General features: G+C 45.0%; 1 protein-coding gene and 1 long non-coding RNA gene across 2 annotated transcripts; one reads left to right on the forward strand and one right to left on the reverse strand.

The window, feature by feature from the left end:
* Window positions 1-313: 313 nt before the first annotated feature.
* LOC112261756 (exocyst complex component 5) lies at window positions 314-14,975 on the reverse strand. Its single transcript, XM_024437352.2, has 18 exons — window positions 14,780-14,975; window positions 13,074-13,168; window positions 12,268-12,415; window positions 11,924-12,118; window positions 8,571-8,635; window positions 8,270-8,298; window positions 8,057-8,166; window positions 7,804-7,848; window positions 5,342-5,482; window positions 5,146-5,228; window positions 4,842-5,051; window positions 4,473-4,620; window positions 4,254-4,362; window positions 3,980-4,100; window positions 3,750-3,836; window positions 3,528-3,636; window positions 3,021-3,236; window positions 314-2,164 (listed from the first exon to the last, which is right to left on the reverse strand). Exons 1-18 carry the CDS (start codon window positions 14,804-14,806, stop codon window positions 1,976-1,978), a joined length of 2,127 nt encoding a protein of 708 aa, XP_024293120.1. The 5' UTR covers window positions 14,807-14,975; the 3' UTR covers window positions 314-1,975.
* Window positions 14,976-15,039: 64 nt separating this feature from the next.
* Window positions 15,040-18,698, forward strand: LOC112233193. The gene is made up of 6 exons (XR_002950735.2): window positions 15,040-15,143; window positions 15,718-15,919; window positions 16,042-16,181; window positions 16,285-16,396; window positions 17,080-17,190; window positions 17,463-18,698. It is a non-coding gene; the product is annotated as an uncharacterized LOC112233193 (long non-coding RNA).
* The last annotated feature ends 225 nt before the right edge of the window (window positions 18,699-18,923 follow it).

An 18,923-nucleotide genomic window follows, 5' to 3' on the forward strand; every position in this document is an offset into this window, starting at 1 on the left:
TACACAACACTAGCCAGCCGGAGCTGTGGCTGAGTGCTCAGCCATCTCCATCTCACCCCGTCTCTCCAGTCCATGACGACTGCACACATTTCATGAACCGCTAGATGTCTAATCCCTCGAACAGATTCTGTTCCTGGAGTCTAGAGAACTTTACTCTTTTAGGGAGAAATTACTCTGAGTCTGGCATGTTAAGAATACCTAATGAATTATATAAGTCTATTCCTATCACTTCCAGCACCAAGCCTACTCTCTCACTGAGTTCTTACATTTCAAACTCTTTCTTCACAGTTATTGTTAATGAAAATGAGACTAATTAAACACAATTTTTTTTATGACTCATTAAGGTAAACAGCAGTATACTGGGAATAGCTTAGCATAATACATAACTTCAGGTTTGGTCTCACCGACACTGATAGACAGACAAACAATTACCACCATAGAGAACACAGAGGCACAGCGATCTTGACCCTCCCTGGCCTCCTGTAGGCCCCGTGAAGTCCACTTAACTTTCACTCATTATCTCCTTAAGCGGTGAAGAGAAGTCCACAATGGAGAGCACGGATGGTAAGCCTCGTTGGATAAGCAGGTGTTGATCTATGCAATTACAATGACACATTCACTGACCTCTCGGACCTGTCATCTTAGCCACAGACGGACCACCCAGGACCCCCGAGTGGTTCTCAGACATGATTACGGCTGGGATCACAGCCAGTGTGTTGACCCCTCACCTCTCCCTTGAGGTCAGGGGTCGGAGAGAGGTGGTCATGTGACTCTCTCTGGCAGGCACAGCGGAGCTCTTTAGCAGGCTTGGTTTGGGAGGAGAGAGAGAAGGATGTTGGTGAGAGTAGATTCCTCTGGGAGTTCTGTATGAGGGGTGGCTGTTTCCAGTATGCAGTCAGTCAGTGCCATGACAGGCCTGAGCTATGAAGAGCTCAACATTCTCTTTGCAGTAGCTTTAAAGTCTGTTCCTGTGTACAAGTGCAGCCACAGAATATACATTTGGCACAATCAAAACAAAATGTTGCTTTATGTTAAAGTTGAAAGCTTGGAAATCCAAGGTTGATATTACCGGTAATATGACACAATCATGTTTTGGTGGATTAGTATTTCAAAACAAGAGTCATATACATTTAAAATTCTTTGTGTTGCAGAAGTCAAGGGCAAAATGCAGGGAAATTTAGGTGAAAGGTGCAGTGAAAACGTGTTGTTTTACAGCACGTGTCAAACTCATTCTACGGAGGGCTGAGTGTCCGCGGGTGTTCATCCTCCCTTGACCTTAATTCATCAATCAAGTACACTGATTAGTAAGGAACTCCTCACAACTGGTTGTCCAGGTCTTAATTGAAAGGAAAACCAAAAACCAGCAGATACTATGCCCTCCGTGGAATGAGTTTGACAGCCCTGTTTTACAGGGTCAGTCATAGTAGTATCGCACCCCTGGAGCAAACTAGGGTTAAGTGCCATGCTCAAGGGCACATAAACAGATTATTCACCTTGTCGGCTCGAGTATTCGAACCAGCGACCTCTCGGATACTGGCCCAATGCTCTAACCCAGGGTTTCTTAAACTTTATCAGCTCGAGATCCAAATGAGAAATTGACCGTCCTCCGGTGACCCAAATCGTCCTCCAACAAACCAAATTAAGAAGAAATAGTGTTTGATTATATATGTATTCTCATAACTCGCGACCCACCACCCACAAACTCAGGGCCCACTTTGGGTCCCGACCCATAGTTTAAGAAACCCTTCTCTAACCTCTAGGCTATCTGTAGACCAACTGTGAATGGCGGTGGTCTTTCTTGGCCTCTAGGATGGACAAAGCAAAAGGTGCTACTGCAGATGAGAATGAAAGACTAACTCAGAGAAGACTCCATCCAGGTTGGCTGAATTCCGTTTCCATGGTGAGTTTTGTGAAATCATAGGCCGTGGTGATTGGACGGACCGATGGCTGGAAAGCGACGCATTGGCCAGGGCCATTAGCTGAAGTGTCGTCCCAGTCTGGCCTGGCGGTAGTCCACTCTCAGCTGTACGAAGGCGTGCAGAAGGTTCCGGTCCAGGTTGGTGAGCTGCTCACCGGAGCAGACCTGTTTGAGGTTGTCTGGGGCAACCACCAGGAGGTTACACAGGGCATGGAGCGTGTCAAAGAGCTGCAGCACAAGAGGAACCTGGGGGACAGACAGTGAACCATTAGGAACCAGAGGTTCCTGGGGCACAGACAGTGAACCATTAGGAACCAGAGGATCCTGGGGGACAGACAGTGAACCATTAGGAACCAGAGGTTCCTGGGGCACAGACAGTAAATTATTAGGAAACAGAGGATCCTGGGGGACAGACAGTAAACCATTAGGAACCAGAGGATCCTGGGGGACAGACAGTGAACCATTAGGAACCAGAGGTTCCTGGGGGACAGACAGTGAACCATTAGGAACCAGAGGTTCCTGGGGCACAGACAGTAAATTATTAGGAAACAGATGATCCTGGGGCACAGACAGTAAACCATTAGGAAACAGAGGTTCCTGGGGCACAGACAGTAAACCATTTGGAACCAGAGGATCCTGGGGGACAGACAGTAAACCATCAGGAACCAGAGGATCCTGTGGGACAGACAGTAAACCATTAGGAACCAGAGGATCCTGGGGGACAGACAGTAAACCATTAGGAACCAGAGGATCCTGGGGGACAGACAGTAAACCATTAGGAACCAGAGGTTCCTGGGGCACAGACAGTAAATTATTAGGAACCAGAGGATCCTGGGGGACAGACAGTAAACCATTAGGAACCAGAGGATCCTGGGGGACAGACAGTAAACCATTAGGAACCAGATGATCCTGTGGGACAAACAGTAACTCATCAGGAACCAGAGGATCCTGTGGGACAGACAAACCATTAGCGTTCTGCTAGGAGGAATAAACCAAACCTTTAACTAGACCAAGAGGCATTTATTCAGTATCATTCCTAGCTCTACATGATGTCAACTGTTGCTACATGCGTAATGATGCTAACGCTGGTGTGACCTCTCACCCGGAAGTCCTTGGCACTTTTGCGGTACTCTGCCACGTCGCAGATGGCCAGCATGCCTCCCATGGAGCTGTAGCTGTACTGCTGCAGGTGCTCGTGGATGAGGCGGTGGAAACGCACGCCCAGCTCTGTCAGCACTGTGTCCACGTTCTTACCATCCATGGACTTCCGCACACGCTCCACCTGCCGACTCACATACACACACACCTTGGAGCAGGCCTGGGGAGCACAGGGAGGAAGTAGGAGTCGGACTGTGTAGTTCTGGTGTCAAAGGTCAAGTGAATCGATGTGCAAAAAAAGAATTTGCAACTTCTACAACTATGAAGAATTCTCTGGTACTTGCATAAAACAGATGACTTTCAAGTTAAATACAGTTTTTTTTAAAAATACACTGAAATTCAACAACATATTCTGAACTGCCAGGAGCAGCGTGTTTAACATGGTTTGATTCTCGCTTTGCTTTTCATAAATGAGAGCAGAGGTGGAGGCTGGGTGCAGTTCACCCCTTACTGCGGTGCACTGGATCATGACGTTGTTCTCATCTTCAGGCCTGAAGTCTGTCTTCTTCTGTTCCGTAGCCAGGATGTGCTTCATCTGTCCCACCATGCAGTTCAGTGTCCTGCAGAGAGAGGACAACACCATGACGACCACCCCTAACACACTAATAGGATACATTCACTCATTTCCCATGATGCTGTTGATAACATTTACAACACTTTGTGGTTTACTGACCTGTCTATGCCTGTGTCCAGTTTCACCTCCATCTGTTCAATCACCTCCTTCTTCTTGTGCAGGCACTCTGTCAGTTTGGGAGATGAGCTGGTGGAGACAGAAGGTCCATGAAAGGTCAAAGGCAATAAAAACCTAACACAGAACAACTTTATCTGGACAGCATGAAGCTATCTAGAGAGTTGCTACCTTTTAATGGGGGGGGTGATTGACAGTTCAGGCCCCACACTAACCTGATAAGAGGCATTAGGTGGTCGTTGAACTGCTTATCAAACAGGTGGAAGATGGTGTTGGCTTGCTGGACCACATCCAGGAAGTACAGGTTGGCATTCTTGGCATCAGCTGATGGAATGGCTGTAGAAAGAGAGAAACACACCACTTTTCTTTTTTTAAAAAGGCAAAAGAGAACAACAGAAGGATAGGAAAATGAATATACAACACCTACAAATGAAAAGTATCTGCTCAAGGTTTCACAGCCTTTACGGTGTTAGTGAGAGTTAGATGTACCGGAGAGGCCGATTTCCAGTGCGTAGTCGATGTGGTCCATACACAGGTGTTCCACCAGCAGCAGGAAGATGGAGAAGGCGTTCTTAGGCAGGTCCGAGGGATCTGAGAGCTGGTTCACAACACACAGAGACAGGAACTTATTTACTCTCAGCACTCTACAGGGATTTACTGCATGCAGTGTTATTGTCTCTCCTGTAGGTGGCAGCATAGCAGCCTTACCCTGTTGCACCTCTCGAAAGCGTGGCGCGTCTCCTGCAACAGGTTGACCACCACCTCCTGGGAGAGGAAGGTCTCTCCGTGGGTGTCAATGCTGGGCCCCAGGGGTAGGTTGGTGCGCTGCCTGATCCGCTCCTTCAGCTCCTGGATACTGGGGAGGGGGGGTACATTAAGAAAAAGGGAAGAGTGAACTCAAAGACCTTGCTATGATGAGGAGTGGAGAGATGAGGAACATACTATTTAAATCCATTTAACCATTTAATCCAACTGAGATCTGACCCCAAGGATGAACAAGACGTTTTGGGTAAAGGAAGACGAGATGGAAGAGAGGGTCAGGGGGTAGTGGGGTAGAGGTGGTCAGTCACTTCCTACCTGCCCCCACCCTGTGGACGTTTCTGGTGGTTCTTGGAGTCGTAGTAGCGCTGCAGGATCATGGCACTGCGCGTGCGGAGGTAATCTTTCTCCATTTCAATGTAGCTCTCCAGATAGGTGGAGAAGATGTTTTTAATGAGCTTGGACAGGAAGGTGTGTTTGTCTGAGCCCAGGTTGAACTCGGTCAGCTTGGAAGCCAAGGCCGTTGTCCTGGAGACATAGGGTTGCCGCGGTTTCAAAAAAGTCAGAATAGATGGTATGAGGTGCTTAGAGTGAGAGGTCAAAGGGTGAACAGCAGTATTACCTGGTATAAAGGTCATAGAGGTTTTTGAGGTATTGTTCGACATCAGAGCGGCGGGTTTCATCCAGTTTTTCTTTTACGTGGGCCTGGAACACAAAACTGCTTAGTCAGTCCATCAGAACTGGGTCAGAGAACTAAGACATTTTTAAACCTTGTGGCAGCTGAAGATTTGGTCAATAGGAGAGACTGTCCACTGTACCTGTAGTTTGTTCTCAAATATGTTCTGGATGAGTTTGGTCATGACGGTCTCTGGGCTCTGGAAGACCTCTCCCACCTGCTTGTTGACCCGCTGGCAGAGGAGTGCAGTGTCTTCAAACACATCACTTCGCATGTACGCCCCCTGAACACAGACAGTCAGACAGAGTGAGAGCGAGAGAGAGGGTTAACCCCATAGAATCAGGAATTAGAATACTAGAATGGATAAAGTATTATGCCAGTAGAAAAGGGTCAGCCATTTTGGTCAGGGAGTTAGTCAGCCAGTGTGCTGTGATAAGATGCTGTAAAACAATGAATTTGAAGATTATCTGCACAGTATGTTTATTAGCTGACCTACCAGCTAGTTTAAGTGGAATGATTCCATATATTTTCAATTTAACTGCCAATATTCCATACAAATGCAGTCAATCCACAGCCAGACACTGGCTGAAATCAGTTCATGATAGGACTTAGACAAGTCAGAAATACAAAAGTACTGATTTTGTATTATAACCTTCACAGCTTTCCAGGGAAACAAGCATTGAGACATTTATTGTCCGTTTACATATGCACTGCTCAAAAAAATAAAGGGAACACTTAAACAACACAATGTAACTCCAAGTCAATCACACTTCTGTGAAATCAAACTGTCCACTTAGGAAGCAACACTGATTGACAATAAATTTCACATGCTGTTGTGCAAATGGAATAGACAACAGGTGGAAATAGGCATTTAGCAAGACATCCCCAATAAAGGAGTGGTTCTGTAGGTGGGACCACAGACCACTTCTCAGTTCCTATGCTTCCTGGCTGATGTTTTGGTCACTTTTGAATGTTGGCGGTGCTTTCACTCTAGTGGTAGCATGAGACGAAGTCTACAACTCACACAACTGGTTCAGGTAGTGCAGCTCATCCAGGATGGCACATCAATGCGAGCTGTGGCAAGAAGGTTTGCTGTGTCTATCAGCGTAGTGTCCAGAGCATGGAGGCGCTACCAGGAGACAGGCCAGTACATCAGGAGACGTGGAGGAGGCCGTAGGAGGGCAACAACCCAGCAGCAGTACTGCTACCTACGCCTTTGTGCAAGGAGAAGCAGGAGGAGCACTGCCAGAGCCGTGCAAACTGACCTCCAGCAGGCCACACATGTGCATGTGTCTGCTCAAATGGTCAGAAACAGACTCCATGAGGGTGGTATGAGGGCCCGACGTCCACAGGTGGGGGGTTGTGCATTTCAGAGAATCGCAAATTCGCCACTGGCGCCCTGTGCTCTTCACAGATGAAAGCAGGTTCACACTGAGCACGTGATAGACGTGAGAGTCTGGAGACGCCGTGGAAAAAGTTCTGCTGCCTGCAACATCCTCCAGCATGACCGGTTTGGCGGTGGGTCAGTCATGGTGTGGGGTGGCATTTCTTTGGGGGGCCGCACAGCCTTCTGTGTGCTCGCCAGAGGTAGTCTGACTGCCATTAGGTACCGAGATGAGATCCTCAGACCCCTTGTGAGACCATATGCTGGTGTGGTTGGCCCTGGGTTCCTCCTAATGCAAGACAATGCTAGACCTCATGTGGCTGGAGTGTGTCAGCAGTTCCTGCAAGAGGAAGGCATTGATGCTATGGACTGGCCCACCCGTTCCCCAGACCTGAATCCAATTGAGCACATCTGGGACATCATGTCTCGCTCCATCCACCAACACCACAGACTGTCCAGGAGTTGGCGGATGCTTTAGTCCAGGTCTGGGAAGAGATCCCTCAGGAGACCATCCGCCACCTCATCAGGAGCATGCCCAGGCGTTGTAGGGAGGTCATACAGGCACGTGGAGGCCACACACACTACTGAGCCTCATTTAGACTTGTTTTAAGGACATTACATCAAAGTTGGATCAGCCTGTAGTGTGGTTTTCCACTTTAATTTTGAGTGCGACTCCAAATCCAGACCTCCATGGGTTGATAAATTTGATTTCCATTGATAATTTTGTGTGATTTTGTTGTCAGCACATTCAACTATGTAAAGAAAAAAGTATTTAATAAGAATATTTCATTCATTCAGATCTAGGATGTTATTTTAGTGTTCCCTTTATTTTTTTGAGCAGTGTATTTTTTGGGCTATTTATACGTAACATTTATAATTATATTACAATATTTTAGGGTAACAATAATTCTATAACAGTAATTATGATATATCCCACATGTTTCTGCCTAAGTAAAAGCAGGAAATGCATCACTTCTTTACTAATGCCTCTATTGCCATTCATTCCAATTAGAATGGTTTGTATTTTAACAATGGCTACCATTTTCACCCCATTCTGGAACTTTGAGGGTTTATGACATAGAGATCCTATTAAATTACTAGAGGGGCTATGTTGAACCCAGACCTCAGGACTAACCTGTGGTTAGACGACAGAAGCGCCCAGGTTCTCTATACTGAGCTGTTATAAAGGGTTCATGTTCAACTGAACACTGCACACTCACCTCCTGGCACTGCTTGATATATACATCCACACAGTGTGCATAGCCCTGCAGGAAACACAGACATGTCACAATCACACCTGCATGACTTCCACAATCTAACATCACCAAAAAATGACAACAAACTGTATACATGGTTGCATAGACGCTGAATGAGACACAAGAGCATATTTGTAAGTTACAACACAACTCAAACAATAACACACATCTTCCTTTAACATGGAGACATAGAGTGTGTCCAGTGTTTGTGTGTCACCTTGAAGTGTAAGAGGACCGCAGCGACTTCCTGCATGCGGCCAATCTCGCCCCTACGCTGGGCCGCCGTGAACTCCTGGATCAGCTGGCGCTCCAGGTCGTGGTATTTACCTAGACACACACTCAACAGATTTAGTTGCCTTTCTTAGCATGGCTGTGTTATCACTTGTTCATCAATCAGCAACAAATGAGCATGTTGAACGCAAACACTCACTTGCAATCTTGGCCTTAACATCTGCAAACCTGTTAAGAGAACAAGGAGGCATAGAGGCATTCATCAGAGAGATATCGGACATTTAAAAAGACTCAAACCCAAAATTATATGACGTGTAGTCCCTCTAATTTGAAGTGAGTTGAATATATACTCTCCCTCAGAAACAACAGTTAATGCAACCTAACACTGACAAAAATATTTCTGATTTTTCTATGAGATGGGCTAGAGGCAGAGTAGCAGCACCTATACTGTTTACATTATACCACAGAGATCGTGTAATGCTGCCTCCAGGACTACTCACCTGTCGAATGGCAGCTCCTGGGCTATGAGATGCAACTTCTGAATGATATCAGCAGCTTCCTTAATCTGTGAGAGGGAGAAATAGGGGGGAGGGAGACAGAGGAACATAAGAAATGGACATCCAGAGAGCAGACCAGCATCTCCACTTAGGGGATCATGTTAAACCAGCCCTCCTCCACCTCCTCTCTGTACACCACGGAGATGATAACAAGCAGCCGCTGCTCACCTGGCTAACGGCATCCACAGCAGCCCTGAGTTAGCAGCATATCCAACTCTGTATTGCTATGCCTCCTCTGAATGGGCTGTAATCCCACAGGAGCCTAAATCGCCTTCAATAATCTGTCCGGCCAGGGATATCTCTCTAAAGAGGGACCCTGTCAAGAACCGCCCACTCCCCCCACCCGACATACACACTCTGGCTGAAAACCCCAGACCTAGGACAGGCCCGCCGTCCGCAACTCCCCGGTTTCTGCAGATGCCTGCCTCAGCTAACATTATTACTTCGCTCCCGTGAGGAGGATCCAGCCTTTCTGCTCGGCAAAGGTTTTCTAAGTATCTGTCCCCCAGCTAAGATTAGCTAAATCCCATGTAAGTAATGTAGCCGTCTCTCTGCAGTCAGGGTTTAGTAGCACTTGTCTCCACGCTGGCGGCCCAGCCCTCCCTTTCAGAAGGATTAGCAGAGCCTTCCCCCTTCAGCTATTCACTCGCAGCTTTCCTCTTTCCTCCTCGTCTGGAGGTATGCTCAGAAAAAGGGATCTGTCTGCAATTTCCACATCATGCCTCTCTGGAAGCATTCTCATCCCATGTCCAGCTCCCGTCTCTGAGATTGATTACTGTTTTCCCACTAAAAGGAATTCATTGAGAGAATCCCAAACTCTTCAAAAACAGCTATGATATTCTGATAATACACTATCACATTTTTGAGGGTTGATAGGGAGGTCGCTCAGATAGTTTTGAACCCTATAGACGGGTTAGCTGACAACTTCACAAAAACAAATGCGAACGCTTCAATGGGGCAGAAGGCTTCGGTGTGTTGCTGTGATTCCGGATGGCCAGATAGCTAACAACAAGGACAAGAAACTGCCATGTTGAGAAACGGAGGTGGCTCATTTCAACTCATTGTACACTATATATACACAAAAGTAAGTGGACACCTTCAAAATTTGTGAATTCGGCTATTTTAGCCACACCCGTTGCTGACAGGTGTATAAAATCAAGCACACAGCCATGCATTTTCCATAGACAAACATCGGCAGAATGGCCCGTGCAGAAGAGCTCAGTGACTTTCAACATGGCACCGTCATAGGATGCCACCTTTCCAACAACTCAGGTAGTCACATTTCTGCCCTGCTCGAGCTGCCCTGGTCAACTGTAACTGTTCTGTTATCGTGAAGTGGAAACATCTAGGAGCAACGTGGGCTCAGCCGCGAAGCAGTAGGCCAAACAAGCTCACAAAACAGGAATGCCGAGTGCTGAAGCGCGTGGCGTGTAAAAATCGTCTGTCCTCAGTTGCAACACTCACTCCCGAGTTCTAAACTGCATCTGGAAGCAAAGTCAGCACAAGAAATCTTCGTAGGGAGCTTCATGAAATGGGTTTCCATGGCCGAGCAGCCGCACACAAGCCTAAGATCACCGTGCGCAATGCCAAGTGTCGGCTGGAGTGGTGTAAAGCTCGCCGCCATTGGACTCTGGAGCAGTGGAAACATATTCTCTGGAGCGATGAATCCCGCTTCACCACCTGACAGTCCGACGGACAAATCTGGATTTGGCGGGTGCCAGGAGAACGCAACCTGGCCCAATGCATAGTGCCAACTAAGGTTTGTTGGAGGAGGAATAATGGTCTGGGGCTATTTTTCATGGTTCGGGCTAGGCCCCTTAGTTCCAATGAAGGGAAATCGTAACACTACAACATACAATGACATTCTAGACGATTCTGTGCTTCCAAATGTGGCAACAGTTTGGGGAAGGCCCTTTCCTGTTTCAGCATGACAATTCCCCCGTGCATAAAGCGAGGTCCATACAGAAATGGTTTGTCGAGATCGGTGTGGAAGAAATTGATTGGCCTGCACAGAGCCCTGACCTCAACTCCATCAAACACCTTTGGGATGAATTGGAACACTGACTGCGAGCCAGGCCTAATACCCAACATCAGTGCCCGACCTCACTAAATGCTCTTGTGGCTGAATGAAAGCAAGTCCCCACAGCAATGTTCCAACTTCTAGTGCAAAGCCTTCCCAGAAGTGTGATGGCTGTTATAGCAGCAAAGGTAGGACCATTAATTAATGCCCATTATTTTGGAATGAGATGTTCAACGAGCAGGTGTCCACATACTTTTGGTCATGTAGTGTATCTTGTTACTGATACTGTCTCTTTTTTGGGGGGTGTTTGACTGATTTCACGTCTATGCTAATATGGCTCAAATGTGTAAGCTAGCTAAACAACAACCGGATAAATGTCTTTGAGAAACAACAAATGCTAATTGTGAAAATGTATTTGTTTTCAATAAACAGAGACGAAATATAGTTTACATGTTGTCAACAATCTAAGTCAACTCCGTCTGTTTTGCCCCATAGTTGCACATGCATCGTTTGTTGCTAAACAACCAACCCATCATTAGGAAACATAGATTAATTAGGCCCAGTCTACCTCGCAACTTAAGGCAATTAAGCCAGACCTCTATGTCATAAACCCTCAAAGTTCCAGAATGGGGTGAAAATGGTAGCCATTGTTAAAATACAAACCATTCTAATTGGAATGAATGGCAATAGAGGCATTAGTAAAGAAGTGATGCATTTCCTGCTTTTACTTAGGCAGAAACATGTGGGATATATCATAATTACTGTTATAGAATTATTGTTACCCTAAAATATTGTAATATAATTATAAATGTTACGTATAAATAGCCCAAAAAATCACTAAAATAACACATCCTAGATCTGAATGAATGAAATATTCTTATTAAATACTTTTTTCTTTACATGAGCATGTTGACATCCATACCAGTCAATCCGTTAGCTATTGTCAAGAAGTAAATGCGAGTATATTAATCCAAATTAGCTAAAGGTTTCAATTAAAGGGATCAATTCCACAAATTAAAATGGGTGGTTACTTCATAACCCTGTTCATTACCTAATTTCAGTTCTTAATATCTTTCACTGCTGTAGTTTTTTGTTTGTTTTAAATGGTCAAACTTAATCTCTTTAGGACGACATGTGGGTGGATGGTAGTGTATGCATCCTGACCAAACTCAATCTCTTTAGGACGACATGTGGGTGGATGGTAGTGTATGCATCCTGACCAAACTCAATCTCTTTAGGACAACATGTGGGTGGATGGTAGTGTATGCATCCTGACCTTTTCTGGGTTGTTGAAGACATCACTGCGAAGCTCCCCATCCAGGAACTCATTAAAGTAGGTCATGAGACGCTGGGCCTCCACAGCCCTCTGCCTGGGCGTGTTCACTCCCTCCAGCTGGTCACCAAGGTGACACACCTTCGTGGCCACATAGCTGATGTGCTCGTCCAACTCCTGGAAGTGCTGGAAGGCTACCTGTATGGAGACAAAGAAGTCACATGTTTAGTGACATGATTGATGAATGTGGATAAAACAAAACATTTTCTTCAGAAAAGTTGACAGAAACTCCTGGGGAATTGGGGTTGTGGTGGGTGGTTGAGGGTCCGGTGGGCCGTGAAGCTGACCTGGTTGCTCCTCTGTAAGTCCTGCACTTTGTGGGCAAACTCCTTGGCCTCTCTGTGACACTGGTGCTCCAGCTTCTCCACCCGCCGCTGGATCTTCTCATCCAGATGCTTCAGCTCCTCTATGTGGTTCTCAAACTCCTCCAGCAGCCTGGAAGGGAAGCAGGACAAGGTCTTTATTAACACACTGCAGGCCTACCTCACATTGGTCTAGAGTAAACACTCTATAGCCATAAGGCCACTTACAGTACAAGATGGCCTTCAACACTCTTCATTGATCTACAGTCATGAGTTTTACAGCAAACAAAGGGTAGGGAAAAACTGCTTTACTATATTACTAGCATGAGTGACTGAGTAATATGGGGTTAGATTTGTCCTACTAACCTTACACTCTCTCTGTTAATATTTATAAATAGCATTGGGGGCTTAATTCTTGGGTCCCCAGATTTCAGAATCTCTACAAACTGGAAGCTTCGTCAGCTGCATTTAAAGTGAGGACTGTGGAGCAAATGTTGTAAGTCAGCACCATATTTAACAGAGTTGGAAACATCCCAAAATGATGAGTATATAATCTTTTGGCTAATTCCTTAGGTGGTGGCTACAGCTTAGGCACATTGCCCATCCCAACCCAACTTGCACACATTCCCTCTCTGTCAGTTACTGTATGACTCAGAACTTAGTGGCCTCCCATAATGCTCTGCCTCAGAGTTATCTTCAATGGAGGTTTAGATAAAGCTTGCTGTATGGTTGGGACTAGAGCCATGATTACAGTGAGTCTGAATAAAGCCATGTCTTTAGTACAAGACTACCTTTTGGGGTCGAATGCCTCTGCTCCTCCTTTGGACCCTCCTCCAGGGGTTCTCCAGGCCAACCTCTCTATGTACTCGTCTGCATCAAAGGGCTCCTGTGAATCATATCATATCACACACATACAGTAAATCAGTGTAAATGGTGTGTATCTTACATGACATGAGCAATACTGGACCTAGCTGAGGAACGCTCAACTCTGTTCTCTTATATCGAGGTGGGGTTGAGTTTTTATAACTGGGTCGCAGGATTTGAGTCACCATCATTCGATTCCTGTAAAAATTTAAATTCGGAAAACGCTTACCTGTACCTATGTTTGTCCTGTACAACTGCGGTCCTTCTGCGGGGTGCTGAAATTCTACGTAAACTGAAATCCCTTCAAAATGTAAGCTACCTGCCAGTTCGATTCACCATAATAATTCCTTAATAATTTTGCCTACTATAATTAATATAAGTATCTGCTTATAATTTAATACATTTGGTAGGCCATATTCTAATTTCAGACATTTGGTAGGCCATTTGTATGTGAACTATAGTTTGATACATGCAGCTTCTCTTCTGTCATAACTTGTTGCCCCAGAAGACCAAATAAAGTAGTGCTCACCAGAATAATGTCTTACATCGATGGAATGAATGCATTAGTAATCTAGTTAACGCTGGTAAAATTGTCTGTTTTGTGTAGTGACCGGGGAGAAAACAGTGGAAAGATTAGTCCTGTGCAAAATGTCATCAGCTTGACCAGTTTTAAGGAAATGAAAAGCTGAGAAAAATACCAAACACATTTCTGATAAGACTTCAGTTTGGGTGCATATTTGATATGGTTGAAATACTGTCTGATGGCATAACAGTGTCACGCATTTGCATTTTCTCAAAGAGATGCTGAAAGAAAAACATAATATTTCCCCACTGCTGTTCCCGAGACAAAATTAACATTTGTTGTATAATTACACTGCAAGAAATGAATAATTGTCCAGGAGTTAATATTATGCTACATGTGAGAGGTTAAAGGCCGAAACTCAGTGTCCATATTTCAGTGACTAACCCATGTAAACGTAAATGAAGAATATGATGTTTATTCATGTTTACATAGATACCCATGAGCAGGATATCAAAGGTGCATGTAAACAGCTCTTCCCGAATAAGACCTTAAACGGGATATGAGCTACTATCCGTAATAATATGCGCATGTAAACGTGGTCACTGCTTATAGCTGGGCAAGCCCATTCACAGACAGTAGTACATTATTGGGCCAACACTGGGCGTGACAAGCTAGCAAATGCATCTGTACACAATAACAAAAAACATAGTAGATAGAATTAACATTCACTGCTGGAAAGGCTCTGTTGGTCAACATATGTAGGTAACGTTAGCTACATGTTTGACAACATATCCCTGGATAAACACAGCACTGCCAACTGTATAGCGAGTGGTAGCTAGCTAGATGATGGCAGCTTCCTTTCAAAAACGCGATTTACACTCATTATAGTTATCTGGCTAGCTAGCTATAGCTAACGTTTGCCAGCTAGCTATAGCCTAATCGGTTAAACAATAGGCTGGCTGGCTGGCTAGCTTGCTAGCTCGGACTTCTCGTCATATGGATGGATAGCTAGCACTGACTTCTCCTTTCTCCACCTAGCTAACATTAGCTAGCTACCTAGAACTAGCAGACAGCTACCCCAACAATACTAGAACATACAGTTCAGTTTACCTCGAATAGTTGAGCAGTCGTTGACATGTTTTACTTCGATTTGCAATGTAGAAATTGCAATTCAGGCAAACTAACAGCCGGGTATGACAGACAACTGATTGATCAACTGGATTTATGTTTTGCCCTTTACTGACAACAGTTACACAGCTCTACTTCCTGTATCCAAAGCAATACAACTCCCGTGCTGAAGAAAAAAAAAAGGTTTGGGACTGGTCGTTGCCAGAATACACTGCGTAAAACGCATGCACCAAATGATTCTTGATTGGTCCAGGCAGTCACATTATAATAAAAATAGGAAGTACAGTTTGCAGTGAAAATAGAACGAAACAGAACCTCAATGTTAATTTGGTAGAACATCAGCCGTGTAAGTTTAAAATGAAACAAAATTGTATTATTTTAAATTTTAAATTTTAGGATTTTACTCATAGATGTATCACTGAAGAGTCCTGGTTACCATATTTATTCATAACCTCAATCACAGTCATTCCTGGCCAAAATGAGTGAGGGCATTGTGGATTATACAGTAACGTTACATACGAGAAAGAGAATCTGTAGTTGTGCGTTTTTCCAGATTTGTAATGCTTTTTTTTCTTCTTTTCCCTGATTGTACTGTGCATGTACTCATTTTTATTATTCTACTTACAACACTGTCAGCAGGCTATGTCATCTTTGTGATTGTGCAGTATTTTGTCTTCTTCTCTAACACATGCAATACCCAACAGTGCTAAGTGTCTGGCCGGCTCCCTCTGTCCTCTGGCCAGTGTTGGCCATTTGCCCCTGGTGGATGGCCTCTTCCTCCTCTGGCCAGGCTGTTCTCTGTAGCACAGGACCTCACACTGTTATCGGACCTGCGGGCTTTCCTCTGTGGGTCTGGGAGTAAGCCTGACAGTGAAGGGCTGGCCTATCGCCTGGCCATGATACCCTCTATCTTCCTGCAGGTCTGCCCCTTTGGGACCCCCCTGGACATCCCTCAGCCAGGGGCCTCATCGGCATCAGCAATGCCCTCTCCTGCAAGGATCCAGAAACACCAAGCCTAGAAAACGGCTGCAGCATGGTGGGGCTGTGGTGAATGTAGCTCTATCGGAGATGGTACGCTCCATGCAGTATGGAAACTGCACAGTGTCTACAGTGAATTGCAAGGTGAGAACAGTCTATGGTACAGTAAATGTAATGCTAAAGCTTCTTGTTGCCTTCTGCTGTCTCCTAATTTTCTCAAACCTATTTGTTCTTTTCCCCTTTGTGTAATCTGTGTGACGTGGAAGGGGTCCTTCCCAATGTGACAGTCACTCTCTCGCTGCGACCCAATGGCTCACCACTGCTGGATGTCCTGGTCCATCCTTGTGTGTCTTCACTGGATGCCTCTGGCCCCTACAAGTTCCTCTTCTCCCATTGAGTCTTTCAGGTCCACAGCTTCTAAACATAGCTAAACACTCCTTCATACATCAAAAAAATGTCATACATTGCTATGTTCGTCTCATGTCAAATTAAATGCTGTCTTTTCTCAGGTCCCCGTGCCACCCATCCTCCCTGTCAGCTGAAGGAGTATGACAACCAGCTGCATTTGACTGTGAGGAACAGCTCTGAGTACTGTGAGGCACATCTGCCGGTCTTTAACAGGTAACCTATGGACATATCAAATCACATTGTTTTTGTCACCTGCACCAAATACAACAGGTGTAGTAGACCTTACCGTGAAATGCTTACTTACAAGCCCTTAACCAACAATGCAGTTCAATAAATAGAGTTAAGAAAATATTTACTAAATAAAGTAAAGTAAAAAGAAAAGAAAGTAACACAATAAAATAACAATAACGAGGCTATATACAGGGGGTACCGTTACCGAGTAAATTTGTGGGTGTACAGGTTAGTCGAGGTCATTTGTACATAGGTAAGTAGGGGTAAAGTGACCATGCATAGATAATACACTGCGAATAGTAGCAGTGTAGAAACAGGGGGGCTTCCTGATGTCAACATAGTGGCTTATTACACATAATCATCACTTTTTGTCGCTTGAAATAGTGTTTCAGCTAGTTTTTTAAGAAACACATCTAGACTTCAAGTTAAATTTAACCTCTGACCTATGTGTCCCTGTATGGACCAGATGAGTAGTGTGGATGTAAAGGTGAGCTCAGGACAGCTGGAGGTGTTCAAGGAGAACCTGCTGGTCTGTGTCCTCTGTATGTCTCATTGGTCTGGCAAAAACATTTACACTTTGCAATGCCCCAGTTTAAGCCATATTACATGTTCAAATAGCTTTTGTTTATGGACCAACATGCCTATTCTGCCCTGCCACTCTTTAGGCCAGAAGTTCCCCAAGTCCAGTGAGGTGTCACTAGACAGCACTGAGTTTCTTAGGGCAGTTCCCAGGACCTACAGATCCTCTCTGCACAGACCTTACAGTTTACATCAAAGTAAGTCAGAATCTTTCTAGACAATGGAGATGCATCTAAAACCAAACAAACCAGAAACTTTTCATTTATGTTTTTCAGTTGTACTTTCGAGTGCCAGACTTGACTCTGTCTGGATGTTGTGTAGCCCAGTATTCAGTGCAGGTCTATTCCTCTGCAAAACCTTGCATAGTCACATATTTGGGTTCTAATGCTGGTTTCATTATTATGTATGAAAGGAAAATACGTGTATTTGTGTGAATTCTGAATGCACATTCTCTTTCTCCTCTCTGCAGCAACTGGACAACAGGATTCTGGTGACCAGGTTTGAATCTGTGAAACAGACAACATCCAACGTTATGAACCCAATGGTCAAAGTACTGTAACTGAATGGTTTGTTTCTGCTGTTGTTCTTACAGTCTCGGTCTCTTCTAAGATGCAAAATGCTGTTTCTCATCTGTTCTGAACACAGACCAATCCCTTTTTTTGTGAAAGAATGTGCCTTATTAAATAGAGATAATGGTTATTTAACTGAATTTTAGTAAAGAGTAGTACTACTGGATACAGATATTGAAATGTAAAAAATGGTATTGATGCTGCCATTTTTGGAACTTGTTTGGCCATCCCACTCCACATCTCTTTAGAGTGTTGCCACCCTTAGCTCTGACAGTCCTACTTCAGTCCCACCCCTCCATCAGCCGGATAATTAGCAGCTGGGGCCTTGTTGTCAGCTGGAGCTGAGGGCCTGTGGGAGACGGGGCTTGGGCTGTGAAAGGGTAAGCTGATCTGGGCAGAGTCTGTGCCACAAAGGGCCCCTCTGGAGAACTGGCAGGACTCACTGGTTCCTCCCTGTGACTGCCCTGCCTGTCAGCCAGTGGTCTCTTCAAATACCCAGCCTCTCCACTGAACCGCCCTCTAAAAAGTAGAGGCCCCAGCTGGCCAGATGACTGGCTAATTGGAGAAACTGGGTGTGGTGGCATTAAATATTACATGACAAAAATAGGTTTAGCGTAGGGGTCCGGATTCAGGTCTTAATTTCAATTTGATTAGAGTAGAGCTCATCCATGCATGACCATGATAAAAAAAACTGTAAATTAAAAGAAAATGCATCGGCATGTCTACAAAATGTAACAAAAAAGTGAACGAAGCTGTTTCCCAAGACATACTATATGTAGACCCGGTTTTTAGTAAGGAAGGTACACTGAACAAAAATATAAACGCAAATGAATTTGGCCCTAATCTATGGATTTCACATGACTGGGCCTGGGAGGGCCACCTGGGAGGGTCCACCCCCTGGGGAGCCAGGCCCAGCCTATAAGAATAAGTTTTATCCCACAAAAGGGCTTTGTTACAGAAAGAAATGCTCATCAGTTTCATCAGATGTCCGGGTGGCTAGTCTCAGATGATCACGCAGGTCAAGAAGCCGGATGTGGAGGTCCTGGGTTGTCATGGTTACACGTGGTCTGCGCTTGTGAGGCCAGTTGGACGTACTGCCAAATTCTCTAAAACGATGTTGGAGGTGGCGTATGGGAGATAAATTAACATTCAGTTCACTGGCAAAAGCTCTGGTGGACATTCCTGCATTCAGCATGCCAATTGCATGCTCCCTCAACTTGAGACATTTGTGGCATTGTGTTGTGACAAAACTGTGGCCTTTTATTGTCCCCAGCAATAAAAGAGTGGTCTTTTATTGTCCCCAGCACACAGAGCACCTGTGTAATGATCATGCTGTTTAATGAGCTTCTTGATAGATGGAT

The sequence above is a fragment of the Oncorhynchus tshawytscha genome, linkage group LG11, assembly GCF_018296145.1.
Source record: "Oncorhynchus tshawytscha isolate Ot180627B linkage group LG11, Otsh_v2.0, whole genome shotgun sequence".
Taxonomy (NCBI): domain Eukaryota; kingdom Metazoa; phylum Chordata; class Actinopteri; order Salmoniformes; family Salmonidae; genus Oncorhynchus; species Oncorhynchus tshawytscha.